The sequence below is a fragment of the Monodelphis domestica genome, chromosome 4, assembly GCF_027887165.1.
Source record: "Monodelphis domestica isolate mMonDom1 chromosome 4, mMonDom1.pri, whole genome shotgun sequence".
NCBI classification, from domain to species: Eukaryota; Metazoa; Chordata; class Mammalia; order Didelphimorphia; family Didelphidae; genus Monodelphis; species Monodelphis domestica.
This window is the reverse complement of record NC_077230.1, coordinates 349,741,524-349,754,127: the sequence shown is the minus strand read 5'-3', so window position 1 is coordinate 349,754,127 and position 12,604 is coordinate 349,741,524. Positions and strand designations below refer to the sequence as shown.

The window sequence follows — 12,604 nt, the reverse complement described above, 5'->3', positions numbered from 1 at the left end:
GATTATAGTCACCATCATCATCATCATCACTAATGACAACATCCCATATCTGTATAACATTTACGTTTAGAATCATAGGCTCTCAGAGATGGATACTAGTACATCAGAGTCCTCTTTATACAATCATAGGTCTTCAAACTGGATCTAGGACAATCAATGAAATCATAGATCTGTTCCAAAAATACAGTACAACCTTCCCTAAAGAGGGAATGCCATCTATATAATAGTTCTTTTCAATGCCACCCCAATTCTAACTAGTATTAACAAGTGATTGGAAACTCACTCTCTGGAGGCACTCCATTCCATTTTGGGCCATTTTTTGACAAATTGCTTTAGGGAGGCAGTGAATTACAGTGGAAAGAATACTAACCTAGAAGGAAGCTCTGTGTTCAAATTCCAGATATGGCACTTCTTTTTTTTTTTTTAAACCCTTACCTTCTGTCTTGGAGTCAATACTGTGTATTGGTTCCAAGGCAGAAGAGTGGTAAGGGCTAGACAATGGGGGTCAAGTGACTTGCCCAGGGTCACACAGCTGGGAAGTGTCTGAGGCCAGATTTTAACCTAGGACCTCCCATCTCTAGGCCTGGCTCTCAATCCACTGAGCTAACCAGCTGCCCCCAGATATTCCACTTCTTGAGAAAATTATTTGGCTTTGGGGAACCTTAGTTTTGTCATCTGTAAAGTGGGAATAATAAGACCTGCCCCACCTCCCTAGAAAGATCAAATGATTTAATGGATGTGATCTGATTTCTACAACCAAATCTTTTATTAATTCCTTTTTACAGATAAAGAAAGTAAAGCCTCTGCTCAGTATATAGGGGATTGTTTTGTGAGCTCAGAGCTACAGTAAAAGAAGCTAGACATCCTTTAGATGAGGAAACTGAGACAAAGAAGGTTAAGTGACTTGCCCAGGATCACACAACTAGTAAATGTCTGAGGACAAATTTAAATTCAGAGTCTTTCTTGGCTTCAAGTTCAGTACTTTATCCACGGTGCCACCTAGGTTCCTTTTCCTCATCTGTAAAATTGAGCTAATAATTATACCTAGAGTATCTAACTGATTGGGTTATTGTGAGGAACAGGCAGGACTATATATGCTATAGAAACAAACTATAAACTGCTCTAAAAAGACATTTGTTATTACTCAAGGCCAAGGGTACTCAACGGCTCACTCACCATTAGTATTATTTTCCTAAGGGGGATTGGATGGGAGGCAGGACACCACAAACACCCACAATAAGATCATGGGGTGAACACAGGGTACTCAGTGAGGCTATAGGGGCATGAAGCATGCATCTAATAACATCCCTTTCCTTATTTCTCCCTCCAAAATTATAAATTGTTCCTTTTCATTTGAAAAAAAAAGCATAAATGATTTCCTTGCCTCATTTCTTCCTGAGGAATATTAATTCATTTCTTTTTATCCTTTATTCAGTGAAAACAAACATAGACCATTCCACTTCCTAGTCTTTATTTTTTCCACCTGAAGCCTTGTTTACAGGCCTGCCCTAGGCATTGGGGAGCAGGAAGACACATGTGTTGTATAAAGACAACAAATGCCAAGAGGAGTAGGGGGTTGGGAACCAAGGGTACAATATTCAAAGAGTAGTCTAACCTGAGCTGGCTGTAGGGTTGGGGGATGCTTCTCTTTGGCGGCATCCACGGCTCTTTGAGGTAGATGGAAGGGCCCGGCTGGCAGCAGAAAGCACCATGTGAGCTGATCGTCCTAAAGCCCCAGGCTGTAATTGCTGTAGGCGGCCCCTGAGCTCAGTCACCTGCTCCATGCTCCTGAATGGACAGAGACAGAACCTGACAGTGCGCTCAGTTATAAGCATAAGACCAAATGCCCTTTCTATGGTTACCAGAACTACATATTGTTCACTGGACTGGGAAAAACACCAGGCAGAGTAAATAATCTGATCTGTTTTTAGAAGCTTCTAGTCTAAGTTCTGGGCCTTCCCCTCCCAAGGGGCTTTGGAGGGTAACCATGCAGATTTCCCTCCCAAGAATTCTCTCTCTGGTACAGACACACAGATCCTGGCATGGAATGTCACCAATATCAAACACATAGCAAAATGGTCAAGAATCAGCTACTGTGATAATTACTACTTGTATGACCTTGGGGGAAAAAAAAAACACCTTCTTGGGCCTGTTTTCTCATTTGTAAAATGCGTTTGGCCCAGATGAGCCCTGAAGTCCCTTCTGTCTCTGTATGTAAGATATCTGTGTCAGTCCTAGGTTCAAATCTGGCTTCAGCCACTTCCCAGCTGTGTGACACTGGGCAAGTCACTTGACCCCCATTGCCTAGCCCTTACCACTCTTCTGCCTTGGAGCCAATACACAGTATTGACTCCAAGACAAAAGGTAAGGGTTAAAAAAAAAAAGAGATATCTGTGTCAGACTGATGAAAGTTGAGTCTATTTCAGATGGGGGAGCAGGCAATAGTTTACATCTATGTCAAATTGAGGGACCATGAAAGGATGGGACCAGGCATTTTCATTAGATGAAATAGTACTTTTGAGGGCCTCTATCAGACTGAGAACAGGGAAGGACTGGATCTGGGATGGGTCTGTCCTTCTACAGAGATGTTAGGGTATCAGGAGGGTGAGGTGGCAGCAAAAAAGCCTGCCCCACAGTACAGATCCCAAGCAAGGCCCTCATCTCCCTCATCACTGTTAGGAAAAAGGACTAGGTCAACTTTAGGGTTAGGAGGAACGCAGGAGGTTAGAGAAGGGGAAAAAGGAATGGGAACAGGCCCCAGGCCTGCTCTTCAGATACCTTTCCTCAGGACAATTTAGAAGCTAAGACCTCTCTTTCTCTAATGAAATAAAGGGTAAGAGACTCCCAGGAATAGCAAACTCCACTGGAGACATCACAGTGTAGGAATCTTTCCTCAGTGCATTCGCCCTTTCCCCTGGAGCTACATACGGCTGTGGATCTGGGAAGAATGTCCTCCTGATGGCAGGGCTGTCAAGCCAAGGGCAGGCTTGAGATTCTCGGCCAGAGGGCTCCACCTTGAATGAAATTGAAACATGAAATACACATGATTACCACCAGGGGGCCCCACTGGCAAAACCTCAGCTCACCAGTCCTCTCCTGATTTTGGAAGTATCTTTTCATCCGAATCTGTGATTGCATTTATAAGCATCTACATTTATAGCCAACTTAAGATTGCTATATTATTTTTATGAGCCTGGACTAGAACCTACTCATTTCTGCCGACTGAAATCTTTTCCTTCCTTTAAAACCCAGCCTAGCAGTCGTCACCTTGCCTGAAAACAAGTCTTTTTACATGTCATCATTTCACAGTGATCCTGTTCTCCCCTCCTAAATCTTCTCCCATGCCAAAGTAGTCAAGCAAAACAAATTGGCCCATTAGCTATGCCTGAAAATATGAGCTCCATGAGGGTTAGGGTGAGGAGGCAGGTTGCCGGAGGGTTCTAAAGTCAGGTGCTTCACCACTGCTTTCTTTTACACTAATGCACTCCTGCTTCTGCTAACTTCATTCCACATCAGTTCACAAGTCTTTCCAAGTTTCTATGGGTCTTCCATGTCATCATTTCTTGTAATACAGTGACATTACATTATATTCATACTCCATTAATTCACTTAGCCATTCTCCAATCATTGGGTACCCACTTTCTGTCTAGTTATTTGCTATTACAGAAAGTGATGAAATAATTCCCAATTATTTTGAACAGCTGGACCAAATCATAGTTCCACTAACAGTGCATTAGTGTGCGTCTCTTTCCACAGGCACTCCAGTATTGGTTATCTTGGTTAATCTGATGAGTTTAAGATGAAACCAGTTATTTTAATAATTTACAATTTTCTTATTTAATCAGAGATATTTGCTACAAATATTTTTTCTCAACTACTTCTCTTAACTCCAGTTCCTTAAATTAATGAAATTAAAGTTGATGCTTTTATTGTCTATGATCACTTCGACCCTTTGTTAAGAATTATTCCCTAGCCATTGCTTTATTTCATTCTCTTCCAATTGTTGTTTTTTTAAATAAACCCTTACCTTCTGTCTTAGAGTCAATATTGTGTATTGGTTATAAGGCAGAAGAGCAGTAAGGATTAGTGGTAGTCTCTCAGTGACCGAGAATGACTATTGTCTTTGTGCATTATCATCTATTGATGTACCCTCATGTGGCTTTGAAGTCCAAAGACTGAGGCCCAAAGTTTGTGGTACATGGGGCATGGGACGTGCGGTTGTGGCCTGGTGTTGGCGTTCACACACAGCGGCAAGACGTCGACGTCGTTCATCTTCAAAGGTGGCGGCGGCATGGTTAATATGGGTTCGCCAGCTGCTTCTGACAGAGGCAGCGAGTTCTAGTTGCTTTGGTGTAATACCAGCCTACTTCAAGTTTGACTTTAGCTGATCCTTGAATCTTTTCTTTGGTCAACCTTGTTTCCTGAGTCCAGTTGACAGTTCACCATAGAATACCTGTCTTGGTATTTGCTGTGGGTCCATGCGGATGACGTGTCCGGACAATCATAGCTGGGTTTTGAGGACCATGACTTCGATGCTGGTGGAGTTGGCTCTGTCGAGGACTTCTTGGTTGGTGATTCGGACCTGCCATCGGATCCTCATGATTGACTGGAGGGAGCATTGGTGGAATTGCTCCAACTGCTTCATGTGCTTCCGGTACAGTGTCCATGTCTTGCAACCGTACAGGAGAGAGCTGAGGACCACTGCTTTATACGCTTTAAGCTTCATCGCAGTGCTTACACCGCTGTGTTGGAGGACTTTGCAGCACAGCCGCCCGAGTGCCTGGCTGGCCTTTTGGATCCTGGCATTGATCTCATGGTCTAGGGACCCATCGTTGGCGATGGTGCTGCCCAGGTACTTGAAAGTGTTGACGTTAGAAAGCTGTGTGTCATCGATTGTAATGCATGGCTGGTTAGTTGGCCTCCCTGGTGCAGGTTGGAACAGCACCTGTGCTTTGCTGAGGCTGATAGTCAGGCCAAACAGTTTTGTTGCGGTGGAGAACCTGTCCACAATGGTTTGGAGATGATTTTCTTGGTGGGCCATGAGAGCACAGTCATCTGCAAAGAGAGCTTCCAGGATGAGTCTCTCTGTTGTCTTTGTTTTTGCAGTAAGGTGGTGAAGGTCAATAGTGAGCCATCCAGTCGGTATTTGATGTAGACGCCCAGGTCTAGATCCATCACAGCATGTCGTAATACTTGGGTGAAGTATAGGTTGAAAAGTACCGGAGCGAGGACACAGCCTTGTTTCACGCCACTGGAGATGTTGAAGCGATCAGAAGTCTTTCCACCAGATAGGACTTCCCCTGTCATGTCAACATGAAAGAGCTGGATCAGTTTGACGAATTTTGCTGGGCAACCGAACTTGCTGAGGATCACCCACAATGTGTCCCTGTTCATTGTGTCGAACACCTTTGTCAGGTCTATGAAGACAATGCAGAGACTCAGGTTCTGCTCAAGGCATTTTTCCTGCATTTGCCTCACCGTGAAGACCATGTTGATGGTGCTGCGATCTGGTCGGAAGCCACATTGTGATTCAGGCAGGTTCTGCTCTGAAACAGATGACAGGAGTCTGTTGAGTATAACACAGGCGAGGATCTTTCCAGCAGTGGAGAGTAGTGAGATGCCTCTGTAGTTGTCACAGGCTGTTTGTGTGCCTTTGTTCTTGTAGAGGGCTACGATGGAGGCATCTCTGAGTTCTGGGGGCATGTCTTCCTCTTCCCATATGTTGGTCAGCACTATGTGGAATGCCTGGAGCACCTTTCCATTTAAGCCCTTGTACACCTCGGTTGGGATCCCATCTTTACCGGGTACCTTGCCTGCACTCATTTGTTTAATGGCTTTTTGGACTTCCTCTATTGAAGAAGGGACATCAAGTTGTTCAATGGTGCGGTTTTGGGGGATCTGGTCAAGGGTGCTTTGGTCGACTGAAGAGGGTCGGTTGAGAAGCTGACTGAAGTGTTTTTTCCACCTGTTGCTGATGCCTTTTTTATCTTTTATGAGAGTGTCACCGTCAGAGGATAGCAAGGGAGTGGTGGTGGGTTTTGATGGCCCATAGACAGTCTTGAGGGCACTGAAAAATTGTTTGTAGTTTTTCGTATCAGCAAAACGCTGGATTTCTTCTGTCTTTTTTTCCCCCACCATCGGTCTTGCATCTTCCTGATCTCACGCTGCGCTGTGGCTTGGAGAGATTTGAATCTGTCCTTTTTAGGAGCAGAGTTTGGGTTATTTTGCCACTCCATAAAAGCTTTGTTCTTTTTGCTCAAGAGGTCTTCAATAGCAGTGTTGTTCTCGTCAAACCAGTCCTGTTGGTTGCATTGTTTGGGGCCTAGGACTGCCTTTGATGTTTCCTTCACTGCGTCTCTGAACTGGTTCTATTTCTCGGTTGAGCTTCCAGTGAGTGGTCCCTTGGCAGACAGCTTGTCGTCCAGGCAGGACTGGAATGTTTGCAAATATGATGGATCTCTAAGACAACTCACATTGTAAAATACGCGAACTGTCTAGGCGCGTTTTGAATGGCAAGGCTCAATGCGCATTTGAAGAGTTGCTCTAACCAATCGATGGTCTGTCCAGCATTCAGCTCCTCTCATGTCTCTGGTGATCTTTACATCCTGGATGTCTCGCTGGCGTACAATGATGTAGTCAATGAGATGCCACTGTTTTGATCGTGGGTGCATCCACATTGTTTTATATTTGTTCGCCATTCTGAACACAGTGTTCGTGATGGTGAGTTCGAACTCTGAGCATTTGCTGAGTAGCAGTAGGCCATTGTTGTTCATTTTGCCCATGCCATGTTTGCTGAGCACTCCTTTCCATCTTTCATGGTCCTGGCCAACATGGGCGTTGAAGTCTCCCAGTAGTACCAGCTTGTCATTTGTGGGCACTGAGTGCAGGACGGCACTCAGGTCAGAGTAGAACTGCTTGATGGTCTCCTCTGTGCTGGTCAGTGTTGAGGCATATGCGCTGATGATTGTGGCATACGGGTCTTTGCTGAGAGGCAAACTGATCTTCATGAGCCTCTCGCTGATGCCCACAGGCAAGTCTGGCAGCTGTTTGAGCAAACTGGTCTTGATAGCCAGGCCAACACTGTGGATTCTGTCTTCATTTGAGGCTCTACCTTTCCAGAAGAAGGTGTATCCAGTGGTGGGTTCGCTGAGTGATCCTTCTTCTAGTAAGCGTGTTTCGCTTAAGGCTGCGATGTTGATGTTATATCGTGCCAGTTCTTTACCGATTAGAGCTGTTCTTCTCTCAAGTCTTGGGGTATTCTCTCTATCAAGTAATGTTCTGATGTTCCATGCTCCTAGTAGGAGTTTCTTTGTATTTTTTCTTTGATTTTGATTGCTTAAAGGGATGACCCACCAGCCACAGTGTGCTGACCGGGTGTTTATAGGGCAGGTAATGTTTGGGACACCTTTTCTAGTCCCCTCCCTTGATTAGGGTGAGCAGTGCTATACTAGAGAGGGCTGCTCAGTCACCCAGGATGCTGCCGAACGTCCCTGCTGCCCTACAGGGCCGAGAGACCACTGGTCTGTGGGCCGCCTACGTTCAGGATCGTGACTACAACTGCCAGTGGTCACCTCCACCTGTTGCATTGCCACTCCCCCATCGCCGCAGGTCTTGAAGAGGGTGGACGGGATTAGGATAGATGAGTGTGCACAAAGATACTTGTGCGTGAAGGAGATTTAAGTGGAAAAGTTGATGCACAGAGACAGTCCCACTCTCTCGGCGTTGGAAGCCTGGGTCCAGTGGCACGAAAAGTCGTTACACCTGGAGACTTCCTCAGCTGCATTGGATGGCCTTGTTGTTTTTTGTGCTCCAACACACCCTAAGCACTCCACAGTGCTTCGCTGCATTGCCATCTCAGCCATTGAACCTTCTTATTGGTTTCTTCCGCCTGTTCCGCCGAAGCAGTCTTCACATGCTGGGTGAGCAAAGCCCTGGTTCACCAGGGGTCGATGACCTGATGGCTACCCTCACAAGGTTTAGCCGGCCTGTTGAAGCTGTTGCCCGGGGTGTGGCCGCTGCCACATGCCAGCAGCTACTGGGAGCCACAAGTGAGAGCTGGGTGTCAGGTGGGGGTCAGAGGCTGGAGAGCTGCCCTAGGAGGGCACGACAAGCCCTCCATATCAGAGATACTACCCCTCCCTGAGCACCCCATACACCCCGGTAAGGATTAGGCAATGGTATTTAAGTGACTTGTGCAGAGTCACACAGTTAGGAAGTGCCTGAGGTCAGATTTGAACCAAGGACCTCCCATCTCTAGGCCTGGATCTCAACCCACTGAGCTATCCAGTTGCCTCACTCTAATTATTTTTTTTAATGATGTGACTTTTACATTTAGGTCATGCATTTATTTGGGACTCATCATGGTATATAGTTGCTCTAAATCTAATTGCTATCAAACTAATTTTTAGTTTTTACTAAAATTGCACAATATAATTTTTTGCCTGTGTATTTGTGCTTATGGATGACTTATTTTATTTTCTTAAACTCTTACCTTTTATCTTAAAATCAATACCATGTATTGGTCCCAAGACAGAAGAGCAATAAAAACTAGGCAATGGGGGTTAAGTGACATGTTAAGTGACTTGTCCAGGGTCACACAGCTAGGAAGTATCTGAGGTCTTATTTCAATCTAAGACTGCTCATTTCTAGGCCTGGCTCTCAATTCACTGAGTCACTTAGCTTCTTCATGGAGCATTTATGATTAACCAATGTACATTATGCCTTGTGTTAAGAATCTACGGGCAAGGGGAGCTAGGTGGTTCAATAGATAGACAGCTGGGCCTCAAGATAGAAGGGCCCAGGTTTAAATTAGATATCAGACACTTCTTAGCTGTATGACCTTGGGCAAGTCACTTAACCCCCATTGCCTAGTCTTTGCCATTTTTCTATCTTTGAACTCATATTTAGTATTGATTCTAAGACAGAAGATAAAAATTAAAAAAAATAAAAAAGAATCTATGAGAAATATAAAGTTTAGTCATAATGAAAAGACATTAAAAAAAAAGTGTTTGTATCATAGTACAGAAGAAACAGTGTTGAACTTGGAATTAAGAGATCTGGGTTTAAATTCCTCCTTAGACAACTACCAGATGTGTGAACATGGTAAAATATTTTACCTATAATACACTTGATTCCCTATTCTGGAAAATGGGTATAGCATTAGAAGCTACTTCCTCCCAGGAAGAATACTTTAATTACATATCTTTTTTTTGTACAAGCTTCAAGGCATTATATAAATGTGAGGAATTAAGTTCTTAACATAAAGTAGGCACAAATTTGATAAAAGTGTGATGATTGCCTCTAATTTTGTATAGACTTGTACACAACATATACTACTAATATGCATGTTTATGTGTGTAGTTCTGCCTCTCCTCATCCTGATTTCGAATCAGTTCCCAGCCTCCCAAAACTGGCACAGGAAGTGGGGAAGCACGTGCGTTGTTCCCAGGGGGCTCCTTTAACTTTGGACACACCTGGCTTTGGTCAGGGACTTGAGAACTCTCAGGCTCCTCTCTTGGCTCCAGCTGAGAACGTACACGAAGGAACGCGAGGCCAAAGGGCTGCTGACGGTTGAAGGGCTGGTTGCAAGTCACTCGAAGCCTATCCCAGCTCTCGCTTGCTGTGGAGGCCAGAAAATCCCCTGAAGAATTGCAAGAAGGAATGAATGAGGTCAGAGGAATGAAAATGAGGGAGGAGAGGATGAGAAGGCAGGGGAGGAAGTAAATGGCAGGAAGAGGAAGATAAGAGAAAGAAAGGGAAGACAGATAAGTTAAGGGAGGAGGTGGGAGACACAAGAGAGAACAGAAAGAAGGTGGCATGAAAAGAAATGAGGATCTCGGAGGGAGCAGAAAGAGAATAAGACATAAAGGAAGGAAATATAACCAGAGGAAAGAAGAGGAAGAAGAAAATAAGCAGAAGGAGAAAGGAGAGAGGAGACAGGAAAGAAGCGCCTGGCTGCTCTTTTTCTCACTCAGGTATTAGTGCTAAGGGTTTGGCCAGGCACTGCTGAGCCTTGCTCTTCTGTAACCACAAGGAAGACAGGGCCTCACCTCCCTTCCTAGCTTCATTCCCATCCATGCCCCACCAGGCCCACCTCCTGCCCCCTGTGGCAGCAGCCACCTTCTCAGTACCCCAGGGTCACTTTTGTCTGCTAAGGCAAAAGTTCAATCTGGGACTAAGAGGAGCTGAAGGCCTAGCTCATAGACAGCCTGCAACAGACATTGCAAACCCTTCACCACCTCCCTCCTAAGCTACTTATAAATGACAGTAGGCACCCTTCAATGGCAGGTCCTTCTCCAGTTTACAATTACCCATACCAATCAATTAATAAGTATTTGTTGTAATAATTAAAATAGTGGGAGTTATAAACTGTGGCAGTTAAAAGAGTGTTTGGCTTAAATTGTGACCGCAGAAAATATGGTTTCAAGACATTATTTTGTTTGTTTGTTTGTTTGTTTGTTTTTTAAACCCTTACCTTCCGTCTTGGAGTCAATACTGTATATTGGCTCCAAGACAGAAGAGTGGTAAGGGCTAGGCAATGGGGGTCAAGTGACTTGCCCAGGGTCACACAACTGGGAAGAGTCTGAGCCAGATTTGAACCTAGGACTTCCCATCTCTAGGCCTGGCTCTCAATCCACTGAGCTACCCAGCTGCCCCCTCAGTATCTTGTTTTAAATCAAATATAAGGTGGTCGCCAGGGAAAAATTCCCAAATATGAAATATACCCAAGTCAGCTGGGTTTTATAGAGATTTTAATTAATACAAAATTAAGGAATAAATGAGAGAGAGTAAGAGAAAATAATAGGAAAAGGACTAGACCAGCTTAGGCCAGCCTTAAGAGAGAGATCAGTCAGTTTTTTATCCACTCACCACAAGATTTGTCCCAAGCAAGATTCTAGTGTTCAGAGAGACACCAGGCCAGCTCCATCTCAGCTGACTCCACCAGCTGAATCCCTTCAGCTGTTTCCCAGCTGAATGATCCCCAGCTCTATCTGAGCTCCTATTTAAAGGGAATTTTCTCCTATGTCACCTCCTCTAAGTTCTCACATCTACCAATCACAGTAGATGTTTTCCAAAGGACAAACCATTCTTAATTCACACCTGAGTAGACTTTAAAACTTTGATTAAGTTCACACCTGAAAAAATCTCTGAGTAAGTTCTCACCTCTTTGCTCCTTGTAAATTCACAAGTTGCCAGACCTTTATAGGTACTTGGCACCCTTTTGTATTAGATCTAAAAATAGGCACAGCTTACAACTTTTGCCTTACTATAAGTATGGATTTAAGTATTTTTCATTGTTCAACAAGGAGTTTCTTCCCCTAAAGCAGGCTTAAGTAGGGGTGGAGTAGAGGTCTTCACATTCCTGATCTAAGTTCCTTCATTGTTTAAAGTGGGGAATGGTCTTAACCAAACCTTATGAAGTAGGGTCTGAGAATTTTTTAAGGTTCACATTGTGAAGTGCCTACTATGAACCAAATGCTAGGACCAAACTGAAACAGTCTTGGAGTGTAAGAAGCTGACCTTGCATCTCTCTGCCCTCTCCTGCCACACACAACCCACTTCATATATTTTTTTTTTAAACCCTCACCTTCCATCTTAGAATCACTATGGTGTGTTGATTCCAAGGTAGAAGAGCAGTAAAGGCTAGGCAATGGGGGTTAAGTGACTTGCCCAGGAAGTGTATGAAGCCATATTTGAATGAACCCAGGATCTCTCATCTCTAGGCCTGGCTCTTAATCCACTGAACCACCTACATCTTTATACATCTCCCTTCCACAACGTGGTCCATCATGGCCACTGGGCACATACAGACACAGTCGGTATGATCCCCTGTACACAGAGATCAACATGACAGATATCAATCACCCCAATACACAGACCCAACACCTGGCACATCCATGACCTTTCACATACCCAATACTGCCCCTGATACATCTAATATTAAACCCTTTATTTCACACAGATCCAATGTTACCATTCTTTACATTCACATGATTGTACCCCTTACACAAAGAACATGCTATCTCCCCCGTCTGGTGCCCAAGAGATAAAACTCTTGCTATGCATCCCAAATCCTATCCCACAACCTCTTTGAAATGCACACTATGTACCCTGCCCCAACAAATCTGTACCCACAGACCCCATATACATCCCCACAGAGTGCATAGTCCTTCCTGCTAAATGACTCAGTACTCTCACACACCCCATGCTCTCCCCTCTCTCTTTACCATCTTTAAACATGCGAACCCCTGATCGGTTCTTCCCCATCTTGGAGTCAGCCGGTGACATCAATGTGGCCATGGGAAGCAAGGTCAGAAAAGGCCTGCCTGGGGTCCAGGAGGAGCGTCCTACATCCACTTGCAAGAAGGCGCAACCGCAGTTCCCTGGGGACAAAAGGGGCAGGGGAGACGTGAGCACTTTCTTCCACAAGCTAACAATTGGCTGGGGGAGGAAACTTGAATATACACTGCCAATTCACTCTTGCTAAGAGTCCTCTCTTCCTTCTAGAAGTCAACTGCTTAGCAGATAGGGCTAAATCTTGGCTCTGCCTAGTGACTACTGGTTGGTTCAATACCATCTAAGCCATCCCCCTTTGCCCAGAAAG

The 12,604-nt window shown here is 44.7% G+C and overlaps 1 protein-coding gene across 2 annotated transcripts in view; it reads right to left on the bottom strand.

Annotated features, from left to right (window-relative positions):
- The window catches only part of XNDC1N (XRCC1 N-terminal domain containing 1, N-terminal like), a 30,421-nt gene that overhangs the window by 9,637 nt on the left and 8,180 nt on the right, over window positions 1-12,604 (bottom strand). For both annotated transcript variants that reach the window (XM_056825110.1, NM_001374488.1), the window contains 4 exon segments: window positions 12,228-12,383; window positions 9,474-9,640; window positions 2,929-3,014; window positions 1,616-1,788 (listed from right to left, as the gene is read on the bottom strand). In XM_056825110.1, the coding sequence (XP_056681088.1) occupies window positions 1,616-1,788; window positions 2,929-3,014; window positions 9,474-9,640; window positions 12,228-12,383 (582 nt within the window).